The sequence below is a fragment of the Chrysochloris asiatica genome, unplaced genomic scaffold (assembly GCF_000296735.1).
Source record: "Chrysochloris asiatica unplaced genomic scaffold, ChrAsi1.0 scaffold00112, whole genome shotgun sequence".
Taxonomy (NCBI): Eukaryota; Metazoa; Chordata; class Mammalia; order Afrosoricida; family Chrysochloridae; genus Chrysochloris; species Chrysochloris asiatica.
Genome location: NW_006408630.1, coordinates 5,499,451 through 5,520,874, shown reverse-complemented (window position 1 = coordinate 5,520,874; position 21,424 = coordinate 5,499,451). Strand labels below are relative to the sequence as shown.

Here is a 21,424-nt window from a genome sequence, read left to right as displayed (position 1 = left end):
ATAAGATTAGTCTTGGCAAAGAACAGTTAAGAGACCTTTGTACAGGGAGTATACAACAGGCAAAGACAGGTGGTTATAACTGAGATGGAAATGAAAACAAATGATGATGTGTTGGATGATCAAAATAAAAGGGACCACACTGAGGGCAGCAACAATGTATTTTACTTTACAATTTCTTGAAGCATGGTATGCATTGCAGATAGATGGTTATTCTGGTAAATTTTAATAACCTTAAGGTTAGTAGTAACCAAAACTCTCTCTCCCACACATCTCACATTCTCTAAGAAAATAGTAAGTGGTCTGACTAATTTACTTATCTACTATCACCCTTTAGAAACTTACTTAAACAAACCATATATGTTCCATCATCACAGGTTGTCAGAACCAGCAAAACTATCATGGTAATTTTATGTCAAGATTTTATTGTTGAGAATAAGGGCAACAGATATTATTTTCTTTCATATGGCTTCAAAAGATGTATTTTTCATTTCTATACCCATCTAAAAGGATATTCAATCTAAAGTACAAGGACATTTTCATTGGCTGAATGTATAATGCTTGTACTCTTGGTGTCCAGTCCCTTTGATATCAGATGAAATGAAAACGATTTACTTTTTGAGTATAGGCAATAATATTTTAAGTTACATATTTGTGCTTGGAGTTATAAAATAAACACCAAAAGCTTAATATAAACGTATGTTGGATAAATGTGAAATGTATTATTTGAGGTATATATCTATCTATCTATATATCTATCTATCTATCTATATATCTATATATAGATAGATAGATAGATATATAGATAGATAGATATATATAGATATATACACACCTATTATTGGGAGTCCTGGTGTGGCGCTGTGGGTTAATATGCCAGACTACAAAGCCTCACCAGCTGCTCTGCAGAAACCCTACACAGGGTCACTATGGGTCAGAACTGACTCGATGGCACTTCACAACAACAGCAACATACCTATTATTGGAGTCCTGGTGTGGCTCTGCGGGTTAATGTGCCAGACTGCAAAGCCATTTGAACTGCAAGGTTGGCAGTTTAAGCTCACCAGCTGCTCCTCGGAAACCCTATACAAGATTGCTATGGGTCAGAACTGACTCTACGGCACTTAACAACAACATACCTATTACTGAGTCCCTGACTAGTACATATGGTTAAGACTCTCTGGTGCTAACAGAAAGATTGGAGGTTCAAGTCCACCCAGAGGTGTTTTGGAAAAAAGTCTTTGTAGTTTATTTACTAAAGAGCAGACATTGAAACCCCTATCAAGTATAACTTAACTGTGATATCCATAAGGTTGTTATGAGTCAAAATAGACTGAATAGCAACTGGTACACTTATTAATGTGGTAGATGATATGGAGGAATGAAAATGCAATAGTTAACAATGGCCAGCTCTAGAACCAAATGTCTGAATTCAAATTCTTGCTTCAATACTTATAAGCATTGTGGCTGTGGGGCAAGTTTCAAAACCTCTCTGTGGTTCAGCTTTCTCATCTTTGAAACGGAGATTGTGTTAATATCCACTTATAAAATTGTTGTCACTTAATTTATCAGTTGTTTAATAAGCCATAGAACATTCCGTTATGTTGTGAATGCTTCAATAGAAGATTGAAAAATGTAATAACAGCTCCACAAAGCAAGATGTAAAATCAAAACATGTAGACAATCATAACTCTTAGTTCAGGAAATAATGATCAATGTACAAGAGTAAATAGATTCTCAGGGATTAGAATCCAATCCTTTTATCATTAGCAGGGCTGAGAACACTGAATGTGGGTGTATGTTGTTGTTAAGTTCTGATTCATAGCAATCCTGCATACAATGAAGCAACATTGCCCAGTCCTGTGTCATTCTCACAATCATTTATGTATGTATGAGACAAATTTTTGCACTCACTGTGTCAATTCATCTCATTGAGATTCTTCCTCTTTTTTTTTTTTTTTTTTTTTACTGACTCTCTCCTTTACCAAGCACAATGTCCTTCTCCAGAGACCAGTCCTTTCAGATGGCATGTCCAAAATACATGCGACAAGCCTTGCCATTCTTGCTTCTATGGAGTATCCCCGATGTATTTCTTTCAAGACAGATTTGTTCATTCTTCAGTCAGTAAATGGTACATTAAATATTCCTCACCAAACACCATAATTTTAATATATCAGTTCTTTTCAGGTCTTCCTTATTTCATTGTTCAGATGAAGGAAAATGCCATGGTTTAAGTCAGGCACACCTTAGTCCTCAAAGTGACATCATTGCTTTTAAACACATCAAAGAATCTTTTGCAGCAGATTTCCCAATGCAATATGTCATTTGATTTTTTGATTGTTGCTTCCACGGGCTTTGATTATGGGTCCACATAAATTGAAATCCTGGACAACTTCTGTTTGTCATGATATTACTCAATGGCCCAGTTATGAGAGCTGTTTTCTTTACATTGAATTGTAATCCATACTTAAGGATGTAGTCTTAGATCTTCCTTCAATAAATGCTGCAGATCTTTTTGTTTTCAACAAGCAAAGTCTTCCTCTAATCTTGACACTCTGTTCTTCTTATAGTCCAGCTTCTCATATTATGTTCTCAACATACATATTGCATAAGTATGATGAAATGATATAACCCTGACACACATTTTTCCTGATTTTAACTCATGCTGTTCTGTTTGAATGACCCTGTCTTGGCCTGTGTATATACCCTACATGCGCACTATTAATTCTGGAATTCCCATTATTCACAATGTTATCCACAATTTGTTGTGATCAACAAAATCAAATGCTTTTTCATAGTCAGTGAAACACAGATAAATGTATTTCTGTTATTCTCCACTTTTAGCCAAGACATCAGTAATGTAATCCCTCATCCCACGTTCTCTTTTGAGTTTAACTAAAATTTCTGACAGTTCCCTGTCGGTGTACTGCTGCAACCATTTAAAAATTATTTTCAGAAAAATTAGTGCTATTGTTTGATCATTTCCACAATCTGTCAGATCACCTGTCTTTAAAATGGGCCCAAATCTGGAACTCTTCCAGTCGATTGGCCAGGTGGCTGTCTGCTAAATTTCTTGGGATAGACCAGTAATCATTTCCAGCATTTCATTCTTTTGTTGAAGCATCTTAGTTGGTATTTTGTCTTTTCATCAATGCCTTCAGCACGATGTAGCCTTGATCATATGTTACCACCTGAAATGGTTAAACGTTGGCCACCTCTTTTTGGCATAGTGACTTTCTGATTCCTACCATCTTCTTGTCATACTTCCTGCAGCATTCAATATTTTGCTTGTAGAATCTTTCAGTAGTTCAACTTGAGGCTTGATATTTTCCCCCCAGTTCTTTTAGCTTGAGGAATGATAAACATTTTCCAAGTAAAAGTCTTTGTATATTTCATTATAATTCTTTGCATGCTGAACATTGGTTGTACAATGGGGCTTCAAAAGTTCATGGGAAAATGATGTTAAAACATAATTGTGTTCACCAGGAAGCCATCAAGGCACATAATCAAGTCCCTTCAGGATAACCCTCCCCTCCCCCCCAAGACTGAAACTCAAAAGGAACACATGAGCAGGTATGTAAGCTTGTTGGCAATCACGTTGGTCTTCTGGTGAGTGGAAGAAGGGGAAAGGCAGAAATGAAGATATGGGCTGAGTTCAACCACATTCCATAGACTCCCGTTGACCTGGAGATGAGAGAGAGAGAAGAGGAAGGGCTGGTTGGTCCATAGTGTGGTGAGACCTGGGGACTACTAAGCCCATGGACAAGGACCTAGGCACAGAGGGCTAGAGCAGAGAGTAAAGCATCCAGCTGATATGACGTGAGGGGAGACACACAAGAACTCCCAAACTTGCAAATAGTACCATTTGACCTGTCTTTGATGGCTTAATGATCAAAACTCAACTAGAGGAAGATACAGAAATTTGATAAAGGAAATAAGTGTAAATTGCTACAATTTGATGAACTTGACCATTACTTATGGAGATAGTAGCTCAAAATACCAACTGAGAGGGAAGGAATTTTCACATCAAGGATCAACCCTCTGTACACAGGGTTGATAGAGATAGTCAGTTTGGCCTTTGGTTCCTTAAATTGGGGGGCTATAAAGGCACAAAGTGGCTGGCTTACAAGTTTTCAAGAGGGAGTTTAGTTTCAGAGTGTGTGGGAGTGGGGGTGGGGGAAGGAGGTAGAGTCCCCACTGAATAGTTTTCATCTTGTCTAGACAGGTCTGGTGAAAAGAGATGGGGATAAGATTCTTATGATTCAGTAGTGAGTAATTGTTATCATGACTAATTTCGATGGTCACAACTATAAAGGTAGAAGTTTTGTAATATCAAGGGGGTAGTAGTTAATCTAACATTCCAAGAACAGAGGACCCTTAAGACAATCAAGGGAGAAGATCATGAGAGGAATATGGGACATAAACATATGATGGAATTTCCCCACAAAGTTTTGAAACCCCTTAAACAGTAGTAAAAATCTTCAAACAGAAATCTAGATGGAAATAAAAGGATACTATGAAGAGCTTTGAAATCTTCAAATACTGTTTTTTAATAGATGCATTGTTGTTGTTAAGTGCCACGGAGCACATTATGACTCATCGTGACCCTGTATAGGGTTTTGGAGGAGTGCCTGGTGAGTTTGATCTGCCAACCTTGTGGTTACTGGTACAATGCCTATCCTACAGTGCCACACCAGGAATTTGTCTCAGTAAATATGAACAACAAGGGTAAAAAATAACCAACTTGTTCTGTTTTTGTTTCTATGTGAGTTTTATAAGGCATTCACCCTGGTAGCGCAGTGGGTTCCATGTTGGGCTGCTAACTGCAATGTCAGCATCTGGAATCCACCAGCTGCTCTAAAGGAGAAAGATAAGGGTCTGTAGGCCCATGAAGGTTTACAGCCTCTGAAACCCTACACAAGGTTGCTATAAGTCAGCACTGACTCCACAGCATATAGGACCAGTAGCAGCAGCAGCAGTAGCAATAGTAGACATGCATGAAGAAAAAGAAAGTGTTTTCTTCACTGGTTTCCCTGAAGCTCAAAAATGACCCTACTAAGGTCTTCTGTGGTACAGAACCTACTCTCTTTGTCAGGAACTTCAGTTAAAATTGAATCTATCAAATCACAAGTTAAATTTGATGATTTGAGGACTTTTGCTTGCTAAGGGTTTAACAAGTCACCAACTAGTTCATATACCACCAGTGTTTGTGCTTTGAATAACCCCAATCAATCTAAAAATATCTTCATAAAATTATCAATGAAATGTAAGTTTGCCTACTGTAGAGCTTAGAAAATATGTTGTCAAAGAATTTTAAATTAGAAACATATGGTGGAATGCATATAGGAACTGCATAAATAAGAGAGGCCTAGACTCCGACATCTATAGCTAATCATAAATTGATTCTTCAAAGGGAGCAACTGGGAAAACATTGTGTTTCTCCCAGCCTTGATGCTTCAATTCAGTAGCAATCATGAGTAGGAAAGGAGGAATGATAATTTATTCCCTTTGTTTTCAAAGACAAGGAGATAGATTCTTTGAAATAACTGCCCACAGATGGTCTAGGAGAAGGCATTAGCTGGATGACTAACTTTGGCCAGGATAAACAGGATACTTATGCTAACCCACACTTTGGGTGGGCTTCATCCCCAAGGCCAGCTTTCTGAGGCCTTAGTCACAACCACTGCCTCAAGTAACCCATATTCACTCAGAAGCAAACATTTTATTTAGGCCGTCCAGAAAGATAACTGTTCATTGTTTTATTAGTTTTCTGGAACATGTGGGAAAGTTTGTCAGCATATCCCATAGAATGCTTCAAATGAAACAAAGAAGTCATCTGAAGAAAACTTAAAGAAATGTAAGACAGTTCCAAATATGAATGTTTCTGTCCAAAGTATAGGGCCTAACAGTGTCAAATTAAAAGCACAGGAGCAGAAAGGGGAAGATGTGGGGTCATATTTTAACTCTACCTGTCATTGATTGTGTCACTCTAAGAAACATGAATTCACCTCTTTGAATTTCATTTTCTCTGTAATAAAAGGGAGAAACTCTGACTTTTGATGTAGTATTGGTGGGAAGATTAGATGAGACAATATATGTTAAAGTAGATTTGATGAAATGAATAATTCTACCTCAATTTTATTTCTCTTGGTTTGCTTTTATTTAACTATAAACCTTTTTGAGCAGCTTGCAAGAAAAAAGCATCAATTTTTTTTTTTTAGTTTCCACTGTACTGCTATCCACAAACCCACCAGTCGCTCCTAGGAGATTCTAAACAAGGTTTCTATGAGTTGGAATCAACTAGAAGGCATTTAACAACAACAACATTGACATGAAGGGCAACTGAAAAAAATTCATACTCTAAGGAGGGAAAAGTGGTATAGTAAGATGCGGGAAACATGACAAGTGTGCTGACAAAAAAATCAAAATGGCAAATACAATGATGCCTTAAAAATGTTGGGAGAGAAAAGTGTAAGCACTTTATTATTATAAAGATAATACAAAAACAAACAAACCAGCAAATAATAATAACCATAATGCAAAGAATCATTTGAACTATCTTGAACTTCAAAGACAATTGAATATATGCTTAACAGTAGGCAGTGAAACTGCCTTTCTGCTAGCCAAAATAGTTTTTAATGTTCATTACTCAGTAGTAGACTGAGACTAGCCACCTCTTTACAAAGGCTAGTAGTCAAGGAAAGGATTGCATTTGAAACAATGATCACAAAGTGAAAGGGTCCTTCTCCCATGACCTTTGAAATAAGAGGGTCACTATCTGAAAAAGGAGGATCTGTAGCTGTGTCTTGACCTCTTTACTATGATTTGTTACAATGGGGACAACAGCTTTCATATCCTACAAATGATTTCAAGGGAAAGAAAAATGACATCTTATTGACTCCAGGATATGGGCAAACATAGTATTTGGTTGCTGTCCAGATTTTTAGGGGATGCCCCTTGCTCCTTGGATTGTTTCACATTCTACTGGGGTGGCTTTATAGATCAGTAAGAGATTGACCATCTGTTCTTGGCTAACAACAATATTATTTCCTGATTACTTACAACTCACTTACGTACTCTAGCTATTTGTCTTTACCTTGGTACTCTACTTGGGGTCTCTTCTAATGCTGTTACTATGATACCAAGCAAGCATAAAAATAAAGTGTAGATACATACATGCAGTTTACTCATCTAGCTAGTGATTCCAAAACTCACTTTCTCTTCTTCCTTTTGGCCATCATTAGAATCTGTCTTTTCAAAACATAACAATAACAATAGATCAATTAGAACTACTTTGGTTGGGCAAGTTTAGGAAAAAGGACCCATCTGGCATCTTTTCTTGCCAGCTACCAAGGCAGCTATGGGTTGAAGATTAGGAACCATTGCTCTAATCATATGTTATCACAGAAGCACATTTAAGTTGAAAAGTATTTATTGCCATCATTATGTAACAGCTCAGAGAATCAAAGAATTGTAAGGCAGTAAAAGGCTGGAGACAGAATTCAGTTCAAACTTCTCATTGTAAAAGAAAGAAAATTGAGGGGCAGAGAGGATTTCTAGATCAAGGTTGTACTGTTTGTTCATGGTAAAGCCAGACTAAGTCTTTGGTCTCCCATCTCCCAATGAAATGATCTTTTGTTGTGTTGGTTCAAAGGTTACTAAGGCTTCTCTTTCTTTGGGGCTGTTTCTAGTTACTGATTCCCTGAGTTCTGAATCAAACAAGTACTTCTGAGATTTTAGAAATAGTGTCGCTTGTTCAACTGTGATTTCAAAAAAGAAATAGCAACTTTACATCATTGAAAAAGGCCACAGAGGGCTACGTGAACACGAGTCCCTTATTTCTCCTGGCCACACATCTTTAACTCCTCCCTTCCCAACCAGTCTCCCAAAAAAGTCAAAATTTAAAAGTACATCTGCTCCTTCAGAAACCATAGCACATGCGTCAACCATCTCCACAAATGGTTCCCAGATCAATAGTTGTTACACTGAGAGGTATATGGTGCCTACGAATAAACTTTAAGAAAAAGTGTGTTTTATTATTTCTAGGTTGGAAAGGACAAAGTATTAATGTATTCTAGATACCTAGAATATGTTTCTTAATACAGAGTAGTTGGAGAAAGTGGAGAGACAAAAGGCTGGCTCTAAGAGTGACTATTTTTTTTTTTTATTGCTTCCTTTATTTGCTTACAACAGTCTTTATTCCTGCCATGGTCTTTGGACATTTTGCTTACTGATGATATTCTCACCTCTGTCCTTATTATCTATGACTAAAATACCAAAAAATTTTTTTGAAAAGTCTTTAATTTTGTATGTGTGCATACTGTCAAAGAAGAAAGGAAACTTACATTGATTTACTAAGCCACAAACATTTTGCCAGGGTTACTGCCTTCCTGGGTTGTTGTTGTTTGTTGTTGAGTGCCGTTGAGTCGGTTCTGACTAAAAGCAACAATTGGTGAGCTTGAACCACTGACCTTGCAATTCAAACTGACCTTGTAGTCCAGCGCATTAACCCACAGTGCCACACCAGGACTATATATCCATCTTAAAAACCAAAAACAAAAATAACCATAAAATCTACAAATTAAAAACAAAAATACCTTACCATAATGTCTTAACAACCAAATCATTTGACTTTGTTCTTCAACAGGAGTTTGTATGTAGTATTCATCATGCATTCTGTAGAAATGGGTATTCCTTTCTAAGGTTTAGCAAAATATGGAAACCACAAAGAATGCTCACAATTATTTTTTCATGGCTGGCAGAGCAGATAACTTTCTTTGGGGAGAAATGCCTCAGGCTCAAACAAAGCCATATTCATTTAAAATATATTGTTTGGTAAGTGTTTAGATCCTGGATTGTATAAAATTTACTTTCAATGCAAGGGTCACATTTTTCCAGGAAAGGTTTATGAGCAAAGTGGAGCAGGAAGACAGGGAGAAGATAAAGCGCTAAAAGAATCAAGTATACCAAAAGCAAGAACTGTTTAAGAAACAATGATCAAGTACAATGAAAGGAAACCTACCAATGTGGATATGATTTTGTCTAAGGGTGATTCAGGAGCACCTGGCTAGCTTTATTTATAAGGCCATTATATATTGTCAAATCAATCCGTAGAATATGGATGAGGTTAAACACAGAGGTAGAGTATTATTCTCGATCATCTGTAAGTTTTCAAATACAACCTTTGTGTTGAAATTCCAGGAATAATGTAAGTGACTCAATAAAGAAAACTGTCAATCAGTCAAGAGTGTTTATTTATTATTCCTCCATGTCAGGCACTGTTCTAGTCAATAAGAACTGATACAGAATACAGCATAGTCAATTCCCTTATGATTTAGTGAAAGCAAATACACGTATATACAGACAAACACACATACACACAGATCCTATGTGGGTGGGTAGAGTAGTCAAGTATATGGACACTGTTGTTGTTAAGTGCCATCAAATGGGTTCCTACTCAAAGCAATTCTGTATAGGGTTTCCAAGGAGCTGCTGGTGGGTTTGAACAGTCAACCTTGTGATTAGCAGTCCAGTGCTTATCCTACAGTACCACATTAGGATTCCATACACCAGACCTACTTAGAAAAGTCTGATTAGAAAATGAAACTAAAAAAAAAAAGAAAAAAAAAAAGACAGACTTGGGAGTAATAAACTTTGCTACATATAGATTAAAATGGACACACCCAGGGTGACCTTTCACATATGCATTAGAATTGGGAACATTTCCACTTTTGGAGCATGTTTACTGTGCAAAGATGGATTCACATGGATATCAAGGAATTGAAGTGAATAAAATAACAAGGCTCGTTGGTACCCTCTAAACTGTAAATTCCTTAAAATCAAGGGTTGGACCTTATCCAGTACTCTGAAGATTGAAGTGGTGAAGAAATAAGGAATGAAAGAATGGGACAGGTGGGTAAAGGTTTCAAAGAGGAACTAAAGCCAATAGAATTTTAAGAGGGGAAAAAACAAGAATGAAAAAGGAAAGAACTAAGCTATTCCAAGTAGAGGGATTTAGTTGGATGGCCCCAGCTTGTGTCCAAATATAGGAAGAAGGCTTAGAACTTTATAAAACTGAGAAAGGTTCAGCTCCTGGTTTGGTTCATTATGTGTATGTCCCTGTCCAAATGTTTTGCCTTAGACATGGCTCTTTTGATCCCATGTTCCAGAATAAGAATCCCTGAGTCCTTTACAGGGAAGCTCCATCAGTTAATTTTAGAAGGTCAGGAAGGGTAACTCCTCAAAAAACAGGCATCCACACCTAAGTCTGTATCCTTCTTATCTCTTGGGGGGTGGGGGACGGTTGCATTGTCAGCATTGACTTGTTTTACAAAGCCTGGTAGGAGGTTGGGTGCTATTTCAGAGAACTGGGTGCCCCAACACGATATTAATTTAATGCAATACAAGTAGCATGCAGGCTTCCACATGGAAGGGATTTTTGTGTTCTCACTAGTACACCTTGTTTCCAGAATAGTGTCTGCCACACAAAGTTATTAAATAAACATTTGTTTAAATAAATAAATGTTTGTTATTATTATTTTGGCACTTTGTCTTTAGTTTTATCCATTTCAGTTCCGAGAGTGGAAACTAGAAGATAATCTTTGAATTCTGATTTCTCTTTCTCCTTCAGTCCAGTAACTTTGGCCAATGGGTCTTTGCAACTCTATGCGGGAGTGGGGTTACTCTCTGCAATTAGTAACGAGTTATTGCCAGTGAGATCAGGGGTGGGGGGCAGATGAAGAGTTGCAGTAAATTCTTTCCCACTTCTTTTGTTTTTGCAGCACCTTTCTCTACCCCATCCTGCTCTTCCTTTGGAGTTTGGGTCCTCTTAAAGAGAGAAAATTAGGGGAAGGCACTCAGGCTGTATTGCTTGCGTGGGCTATCAAAGGTCTAAAAGCAGCGACCCCGCAGCAGCCCCTTATTGCGCCAGCACCTGTTGACCTGCCAGTTGTCCATCTCAGGCGGCGAGGGCAGACGCGGCCTGGGGCTGCTACTCCCGCAGGCGCCGACCCTCGCCCGCCCCACCCGCCGCCCGTGGGAGAGCGGCTCAGCCTCCCCGGCTCCCCAACCGCGCACTCCGCCTGAGCTCAGCCCAAGGTCCCCCTCCTCCTGACGGCCGCCTGGCTGGGGGAAGGTAAAGAAGGGGAGGGGACAAGCCAGATTCTCCGAGCTGCCTCGGCCTTCTCTCACTACCCGGCGCCCAGACGCTGAACCGAGCCCCGAGGTTTGCGCTGAGCCAGACGTGTTGGGGGAGGGGAGTGGTAGCTACCGGGGCTTCTGGTGACCCCTACCCGACGAACTTCCCTTGGCTTCGAGGAAGGGGAGACGCACACCAACACGGTGAATTTTGGTCGTGAAAAATTCGAGCCAGGTGGTGGAATCTGTGCGGCTGCGGTCGGGACCCGGCGCAGACTGCGCGCCAGGCTGAAGAGCAGGAGTCCCGCGGCCTCTCACCGCCGGCGCCCAGAGAGACCTCGGTCCCAGTGCTCACTCCCAGCTTTGGCTCTGCGGCCCGGGGGACCGCCGAAGCACGCCTGCAGGATTTCGTCCCCCTCCCCCTTCGGGGGTGGGGGTGGAGCTGGGTTGAGGGGCTCAGGGAGAGCCGCTTCTATTGGCAGCTTTGTTATTGATCAGAAACTGCTCGCCGCCAACTTGGCTTCACTCAACCCTTGAGTTTTCATCTCTGTCCTGTCCCCCAAACTGACAGGTGCTCCCAGCAACTTGCTGGTGACTTCTCGCCGCTCCTCCACCTCCCCCGCGTCTCCACCCCCCTCTTTCCTCCCTCGCCTTCACCCCCACCCCCACCACTTCGGCACAGCTCAGGATTTGTTTAAACCTTGGGAAACTGGTTCAGGTCCAGGTTTTGCTTTGATCCTTTCAATAACTGGAGACACAGAAGAGGGCTCTAGGAAAAAGTTTTGGATGGGATTATGTGGAAACTACCCTGCGATTCTCTGCTGCCAGAGCAGGCTCGGCGCTTCCACCCTACTGCAGCTTTCCCCTGGTGGTGGTGAAAGAGACTCGGGAGTCGCTGCTTCGAAAGTGCCCGCCGTGAGTAAGCTCTCGCCCCAGTCAGCCAAATGCTCCTCTTCGGGGTTCTCCTGCTGACATCTGCCCTGGCCGGCCAGAGACACGGAACTCAGGCTGAGTCCAACCTGAGTAGTAAATTCCAGTTCTCCAGCAACAAGGAACAGAACGGTAAGCCTCTTCTCTTTCCCCGCCACTTGTTTCTCGCTTGTCTTGTGTGTGTTACGTTGACATTGTGCATTGTTGTGTGATGTACACCAGCTTGTGAGAGTATAATCCTTGTCTCTATCCATGCAAATGCGCGTTCCATTCATTGGCATTGACTTTTGCAAGTTACGTGTAGTTTCCAACTTCTGAAGCTGCAACAAAGCTCTCACCCGGCAACGTGAGTACCCCTGCAGCCTCATTAGAGCGGACATTCTGGAAGAGATTGTGAATGTCATTTCAAACGCACTTTTTAGGACCTCTTACTGCCAGATTTAAAAGTTCAAGAACTGCTTCTCGAAACGAATAAAAAATGAATGAGTCTTTGGTGGTGAGGGGATTGTATCAACTGCATTAATTGAAGCACTTTAGGTAGAAAGGGACAAAGTAACCATTAGGTAGACAATATAGTGGTCAAGAGGTTGTGTGGACCTTTTTAGGGAAATTAAGAAACCTATTGCTCTGTGCTTTTAAACTTTTTTTTTTTTTAACCTGCCTTTGTACTGTAAAGCCTTTACCTTTCTGGTGGTGTGTTTTTGTATGTGTTGGTGAAAGACTGCTATTTTGTGTGCGCTGGAAACGACTTAATCCTGCATAGGAAATGAGAATTACTTTCAGCTTTCAAGTGTACCTGAAATGTTTAGAAAACTCTCAGATGCAAGTTCCCTTGGGCTGGGATTGCGCAGAGCTGGAGAAAGGCTCCTTTCATAAAACCAGGGCAGCTTCAGGGTGTGTAATTTGCTTAGCCTCTGAACCCCATATGATTTACATCATTCAGCTTCTAAACTCTTTTTCTCTTGATCTACTATTATGAAGTCATTTTTTAGAAGACTTTGTAAATAGAAATTTTATACAGCACATAAAACCACAATGTAATTGTAGGCTGTCTAAAATTAGAATATTAAACATCTTGTTTACAAGTAGTGACTCTTAATGCTATCTGAAAAGAAATGTACATGTTTTTCCTACTCTACATGGCATCTATGCAGAATGCAAGAATGCTGTCACCTCATTAACCAGCCAAAATGAACACAAACAGCGTACTAAGAAAATCAGAATGGCACGTACTATATTTTTAAGCCACAGTAATTTTTCTTTAAGTAATGGGTGTTTCGGGGCTTTAACTTTGAATTTCAACTCTATAAAGTTTTAATCTTTAAGATAAGACACAGAAAGTTCTTGAGTACAAAGATAAGTAGGATTCCTAGGACTTTTGTCGACAATATTTGTATTGTTTGCTGCAAGACACAGCATCACATTTATCAGTCAATATTGATGTGGTTGCTTCTTATAACTTGTTAATGTGATGGCACATGACACCTGCAGGTTGCTTGAGCTGCTGATCAAAGGGCAGCCTAGGGATCTATCTCTAATCACTGAAGTTGCAGAGGCTGGGGGAAAGTGATCAAAGAAGTCATAGCACCAGCTGTACCCTGGCAGGAAGCAGATCAGACCAACTTTTGTTCCTTCTCATGTAAAATAAATGTCCAGTTCAAAATATTGCTTCTTAGTAGACAAGCTTTTCCTAAGGGTTAAAAATGTACAATATTCTTGACTTCCATCTCCTGTTTTTGATTATTTCTGTCCGGTATGATTTCCACTACTGCTCTGTGTTATCAATATACACCTGGTATCTGTCATCTTCCCAATTCCCTTGGCTACCTGTGTCTCTCATTGTCCCCTTTTTACAGTTATCTCCTTGGGATCCATATGCTACCATCACTTTGTTAATGGGCCCCAGAGTTCTCCTGCAGCCATGATTCCAGTTGTGCCCCTGGTAGGTTCATACCCTCAGGAGATATGAGTTCACTAAGCTAGGCCACACACATTTTGTTGCCATCAGAGGCAGGGCCATTTCCATTCCTAAGATGTATGATGCTAAAAATAGCCTGGTGGTTTCCTAATCTGTGGGTAGAGGATTGGGCTATGTTTAGCTCTTGGGAATAGTGGCAGCAGCAGGAAATAACTTAAAGGTAGGGAAACTACTCACCTTCTAGTTTTTAGCCTAAGGAGAAGTGGGACTGGCCAGCACTAGGGGGCAATATAGAACTATTTTCCTGCACATGCTCAGGTTGATTTTTATGCTCCATCAAGAGTCTAAGATTTGAGGATAATAGGTAGATGCTAAAGAAATCTCTCAAATGAGACCAGATTTATTGAAACTTTTTTTTTTAATGTTTTACTTTACAATTTTCTATTCCCTCATATGCATTTAATATTGCTTTTATATTGAGTATGGTTGATTTGATTGCCTTATTGTTCTCCAAATGTGGACATTTGTCCAATTTTGTGAGTACAAATGTTCCTCAGGATGCCACATAGAGGTTGCCATTGGTGCAATTCATACAAAGCATCATTTTTTGTAAGGTCTTCTAAGTGGTAAATCTGAAAAGTCCAAATTGATCTGGTGTGACAATGGGATCTCATTCTTATTTTCCAGGGCTCTCCTCATTGCACTATTTCTCTTGGAGTATTCCAGAGTCTCTCATAGTGTTCATTCAACTAAATGCCAGGCCTGCTCACTTTTACACTTGGTATTCCAAGAGTTGTTATAAATAGGAATTGAGTACTATAACCAATTCTAGATATATGGACAGAAACATGTTGAAATTCTTCAAAAATAGTTTAGGGAGATCAGGGTCATGTATCCTATTATTAGCTACCTGAGCTTTGGCTTAATGTTGGATTGCAGTTCTTGCCACTTTACTGTAAAAATAACTATACCTGCTAATGTTATTATTTTCCATTCCATCCTCCATTCTTAATAGTATTTCTAACCCAAAATCTTACACATAACTGGTGAACTCATTGCCATTGAGCCAATTTTAACTCATTGTAATAGGATTTCTGAAACAGCCAAACTTTCTCTTCCAGAGTAGTTACTGGGTTTGAACTGCTGACCTTGAGGTTAATATTAATACCCCAACACCTAACCCATAGTGCAGTCAGGGTGCCTTATATAAGCTAAGGATCTCCAGATTTAATTGAAAGAAAGAGACAAAAGATTGACTTGCTTAGAAATGGGCTTTACTTCCTGTGTGATATAATAAAAGTGATTAATATCTGCGTGTACTCATTTGAGGTAGGAATGGCTTCTATGAGATGGTTTAGTTTGGGATGGTGCCTTTGAGCTGTACCAAGAATGATCATATACATAAAAAAACAAAGAAGAAGAAGAAGAAGAAGAAGAAGAAAGTATATAGACCCTAAGAGTATGGGAGAAAACCAGAACAGACATTAAATTCTTAAAAAGTCCACACTTACTAAACCAGTTGAGACTAGAGGACTCCTGACACTATGACCCTGAGATTCTCTTTAAAACTTGAACTCATAGGTTACCTTATAGTGAAGTAACAGATTGACACACAAATAAAGGGTATTATCTATGAGTAAGCTCACCAACTGCTCCTCAGAAACCCTATACAAGGTTGCTATGGTTTAGAACTGACTCAACGGCACTAACAACAACAACAGCGATACCTTTGAGTATGACACTCTGTTAAAAAAACAAACAAAAAACACCCTATATATGAGAACAAAGTGTTCACAGTTGCCCTAAAGCTAAGCTGAGAAGATAAGTGGGCAGGGAAACTAGAACATTATACATGCAACAACCAGAATGCAATTAAAGCGAATATTGACACAGTGTGAGAAATGTGACTAATGTTACTGAATAAAAATTTGTGTAGAAATTGTTAAATGGGAACTAAATCTGCTGTGTAAAACTTTCACCAAAGACGCATTATTATTTTGAAAAAATGGCATAAAATTTACTTTGTTATTGTGCGCCATAGTTATATTCTTTCATTGTAGTTATTCAAACTATATGCTGAGCAAATAATTACAGAAGCTGTATTATGTGAAGAAGAAGATGACATCAAGGTTGGAGAAAGATTCATTAATAACCTGCTATATGAAGGAGCTCTGGTAGTGTAGTGGTTACGAATCGGGCTGCGAACCTGAAGGTCAGCGGTTTGAAACTACCAGCCGCTCCGTGGGAGAAAGATGAGGCTTTCTACTCCCGTAAGGATTTACACCCTCGGAAACCCTGTACAGGGTCGCTATGGGTCGGAACCAACTCGACGGTACTTAACAACAACAATAACAACATATGCAGATAATACAACCTTGCTTGCTGAAAGCAAAGATGACTTAAAATACTTACTGATGAAGATGAAAGACCACAGCATTCAGTATGGGTTGCACCTCAATGTAAAGAAAACAGAATCTTCACACTGGATCAATAAATAAGATCAAGATAAATGGAGAAAGGATTGAAGTTGTCAAGGACTTCATTTTGCTCAGATCACCATCAAGGAAACAGCAGTCAAGAAATCAAAGGACGTATTGCATTAGGCAAATCTGCTGTGAAAGACCTCTTTAAAATATTGAACAGCCAAGGTGACATTTTGAGGACTAAGGTGTGTGTACCTGATCCAAGCCATGGTATTTTCAATAACCTCATAGGCATGTGAAAGTTGAACAATGAACAAAGAAGATCATAGAATTGATGCATTTGAGTTGTGTTGGAGGAGAATATTCAAAGTACCGTGGACCACCAAAATAACAAATATCTGTGTTTCAAGAAGTACAAACAGTATGCGTCTTAGAAGACAGGATAGCTCAACTTCATCTCTCATATTTCAGACGTAATTTCAGGAGGGATCATCCCTAGAAAAAGACACCATGCTTGGTAAAGTGGAGGGTCAGTGAAAATGAGAAAGACCCCCAATGAGATGGATTGGCACAGTGGCAGCAGTAATGAGCTCAAGTGAAGCAATGACAGTGAGGTTGGCGCAGGAATGGACAACGGATAAAATTCCTGATAAATTGCATATACTCACAATATTGTTAAAGTAGTGCCTTATTTAAATTTACTTCTAGACTTGAAACATGTTTTTCTCATTTTCTTTAGCCATTTTTAATGTAGATTTGAAATATGTCTCTCTTTGTCAGTTATCCTTATAAACATCACTTATTATCTATGTTTTTTTCCCCTCTATCCTTTCGGTGGCATGTGGGGACATTTACTTTGGGAGAAAATGGTCCCCTAGTATTGTCTTTTTGAATTGGATTCCTGGTATGGCACCGTGAGATAATGCACTGGACTGCAAGGTCATTTTGAAACACAAGGTTGGTGATTCAAATTCACCAGCCACTCCTTAAAACCCTATATCGACTCGTTATGAGTGGCAACAACTATCTTGTGTTTATGGCTTTTCTGTCTCTTTTTTCAGTGGCACTGTTCTCTTCCTGCCACTGCCAGTATGCTCACGTCTTACAATATCCTGAGTCATCTCTTTCTAAGCTTTATTTTATTTTATTAATCACAATCTTTATAATTATGTCTAAGAATAGGTAGGTTTAGATTAAGGGTCAAAGGGACTTTGCTTTGACTTAGTTTATATGTTTTAGTACATGACCTTTGTGACAATTTTTTTTTGCGGTTGTCCAGAGGCTTTTTTTTTTTTTTTTTTAAACTTCCTCTTGGTTCTCTGTTCTGTTCCAAATAGTGGAGGAAGTTGAATAAGGGCATTATGTAATGATGAATCTTGTTTTTCACAAGGATGATAAATAGACACATTTTATTTTGTGGCTTTTCCCCCTTCCCTATCAACTATTGACAAAATCTTCTATGTTTAATCTGATATACTTTGTATTTATTTCTAGTGTGTATTCAGAAAGTTCAGCAGTCTTTGGATTCTTCTGGCAATCTTCTATGCCAAATGGCTGTAAATAGATACTAAGATACAATACTAAATTTTCCCCATTATGGACCTTTGTCTCATGCACTGAAATGTTAGCCTTGCCAGCTCTTGTTTTTTCCATTCTGATACTTATTTCATACATTTTTAAAATATTGGGTTCCATTTCATATTTTAAACCTTTGTAGTATTAAAATTCTTAGTTTTACTGTGCAAACTTTATACTTCTTGTAGAGACAGAGTTGCAGTTAAAATGATGTGAGTTAGGTGAATGAAAAGTTTGAAGACTGCTGCAAATTTTTGCTCATATATTTTTATTTGTATCAATCAAACTTGTAGAAGTCATACCATAATATCCTCCATTTTTGTTGTCTAATTTTTGTTTCTCGTTTTCTTTGAAAGCATTATACATGGCTAGAATAGTCTCTGTCTTCCTTTTTTTAATAACTATAGTTTGAAATTTGTATGCCTGGTCAAACTGGTATTGTTTGTTTAATTAAAGATGCTTTTGTTCTCTGCTCTGCCTCTGGCTAACTGCCACCATGGATTTCACTTTCCATGTCAAAAATAAATCACATTGACTATTGCTTACTTCCTACGCCAGTCCTCCAGCTTCTGATTCATTCAAAAGACGTATAGTGATGCTTCAGAGAAAAGGACATTCTCCTGAAGTTCAAAGTACTCTTTTGAGTTTATTAAACTCCTTCAAGATCTTCAGGTGTGTAAAACCTCTACTTTGAACCATTTTTGTACTCCAGTGTAACATGACTCCACCAGATCCTTTCATGCCCCAGATATCTCCACAAGCGCCTTCTTGAATTTTTGACTCTTAAATCATTCTTCCTTATCTTCCCAGTATCTTTTGGAATTAGAAAGAGATTATCTAGAAAGCATTTATGAGTGACCCATTCTGTTAAATTACAGTTACACAGAAAAAACCTGTTAACTGTGTGTAGGTTATTTATATTTAAAAATTAATCTGTAATTATTTGTCACAATCTCCTTTATATCAGCGTGCTAATGGTGAAGTTGAATTAATTACAGGGACAGGTCCCAGGAATATGTCTGTCTCTATCAGTGATCCCTTTCCTTGTGAGAAAGTACTTATACCCAGTTTGTCTTTTGTGGCAACAAATTCTGTTAATTCTTTTTAGCAAGAGCAATATTTATGTATTCTTATTTCATTTAAAATCCAGTAACTTGTAGAGCTGGAATATTTCAGAATCCATACACATGACACCTCTTTTTCAATTTTAGCACGTTTTGATAGACAAAAGAAATCTTTGGTATGTTATCTCCAAATACAACTCAGAAGATGCAAACCACCAATGATTTGAATTTAAAGCCTAAAAACTGTATTACACATTATTGTTGTTAAGTGCCGTTGAGGCGGTTCTTAACTTCTCACAGTGCCTTGCATAGGATTTCCAAGGAGTACCTGGTAAGTTTGAAACACCAATCTTGAGATCCAGTGCACTTTTGTACAGCGTCCCACCAGGACTCCTCACGTATTACCATCTCATCATCTGACATATCACATTTACAATAATGATGGAAAATCTGCTATCCAAATATTTTGTGCATTAACAGCACACATCTGCCGGTAGCAAACGCTTAGGTGTGAGACCAGATTAACACTGGCTGTGATAGTTAAGGTTCTGTGTCAGTTTGTCTGGGCTATGAGTCTCAGTGCTTTGGCAGTTGTGTAATGATGTAGCTACCACCATCTTGTGATCTGAAGTGATCATCTTCCATTTTTGCTTAACGTCAATTTTCATATAATAACGTGGTTCTTTGGAACCTAACCTAGTGGACATTACTGTTGTTTAAAGTATGACAGGCTGATTCAGTCATGTTGGGTCTCCTCCCTAGTAGGTGACAAAAAGTCAATTTAGGTAACCTTTTTATTCTTCTGTAACCTACTCAGCTGTAATGCTCTTGGTCATATGATATGTTGTTTATTTAATGGTATGTGTGTTGTTATTGTTTCCCCCAAATGCCTATAACTGTGATTTTCTTCCTCAGTCTTCCTTTTCTGTCCCTTAAGGGCATGTTCAATGGTTGATTATTAGATAATATGTGCTGATACTACCATAACTCAAACCACCAAACCATTTGCTGTTGAATTGATTCCTACACATGGTGACCTCGTGGAGTCCTTGTGTGGCGCTGTGGGTTAATGTACCAGATTGCAAAGCCGTTTGAACTGCAAGGTCGATGGTTCAAGCTCACCAGCTACTCCTTGGAAACCCTATATAGGGTCGCTATAGGTTGGAACCGACTCGATGGTACTTAACAACAGCAACAACATGGTGACCTCTGTATCACTGATTAGAGCTGCTCTGTAGGGTTTTCTCAGATTATCAAATAATTACTGGTAATTATTAAATAATTATTAATCATCTGAGAAGCTGCTTCATATGAAGAAAAATGTGGCATCAGGATTGGAGGAAGACTCATTAACAACCTGTGATATACAGATGATACAACCTTGCTTGCTGAAAGTGAAGAGGACGTAAAATATTTACTGACGAAGATCAAAGAGCATAGCTTTCAGTATGGATTACATCTCAATGTCAAGAAAACAAAAATCCTCACCACTGGAACAATAAACAACATTCTTATCAACAGAGAAAAGATTGAAGTTGTCAAGGACTTTATTCTTCTTGGATCAACTATCAATACTCATGGTAGCAGCACTCAGGAAATCAAACGACGTATTGCATTAGGCAAATCTGCTGCACAAGACCTTTTTAAAGTGTTGAAGAGCAAAGATGTCAGCTTGAAGACTACGGTGCACCTCACCCAAGCCATGGTATTTTCAATAACTTCATATTGCACGTGAAAGCTGGACAGTGAATAAGGAAGACCATAGAAGAATTGATACCTTTGAGTTACGGTGTTGGTGGAGAATATTGAAAGTGCCATAGGCTGCCAAAAAACCAATAGATACATTTTGGAAGAAGTGCAGCCAGAATGCTCCTTGGAGGCCAAGGTGGCCAAACTTCATCTCTCATCCTTTGGACATATTGTCAGGAGGGACCAGTTATTTGAGAAGGATATCATGTTTGGTAAGGTGGAGGGTCAGAGAAAGAGAGGAAGACCCCCAATGAGATGGATTGGCCAAGTGGCAGCATCGATGGAGTCAAGTGTGGCAATAGTAGTGAGGTTGGCCCATGATCAGGCAGTGTTCCGTTCTTCTGTGCATATGGTTGCTATGGGTTGGTACCGACTCCATGGCACCTAACAACAACAACAGGGTTTTCTTGGATGTAATCTTTACAGAAGAGCATTGCTAGGCTTTTCCTTCACAGTGTTGCTTGATGGGCCCAAGTCACCAACCTTTAAGTTAGTAAAGCCAACTAACTGCCATTGAGTTGATGATGGATTTCTAAGACTATAAAATTCTTAAGGGAGCAGAAAACCCTTATCTTTCTTCTGAGGAGCAGCTGGTTAACATTTCAATACTTATCCTAAATGCCATCAGGACT

The 21,424-nt window shown here is 39.0% G+C and overlaps 1 protein-coding gene across 1 annotated transcript in view; it reads left to right on the top strand.

The window, feature by feature from the left end:
- Window positions 1-11,593: 11,593 nt before the first annotated feature.
- The window catches only part of PDGFC (platelet derived growth factor C), a 355,850-nt gene continuing 346,019 nt past the window's right edge, over window positions 11,594-21,424 (top strand). The window contains exon 1 of the mRNA XM_006867913.1: window positions 11,594-12,195. Coding sequence (XP_006867975.1) covers window positions 12,078-12,195 — 118 coding nt within the window. The 5' untranslated portion in view covers window positions 11,594-12,077. The remainder of the gene's footprint in view (window positions 12,196-21,424) is intronic.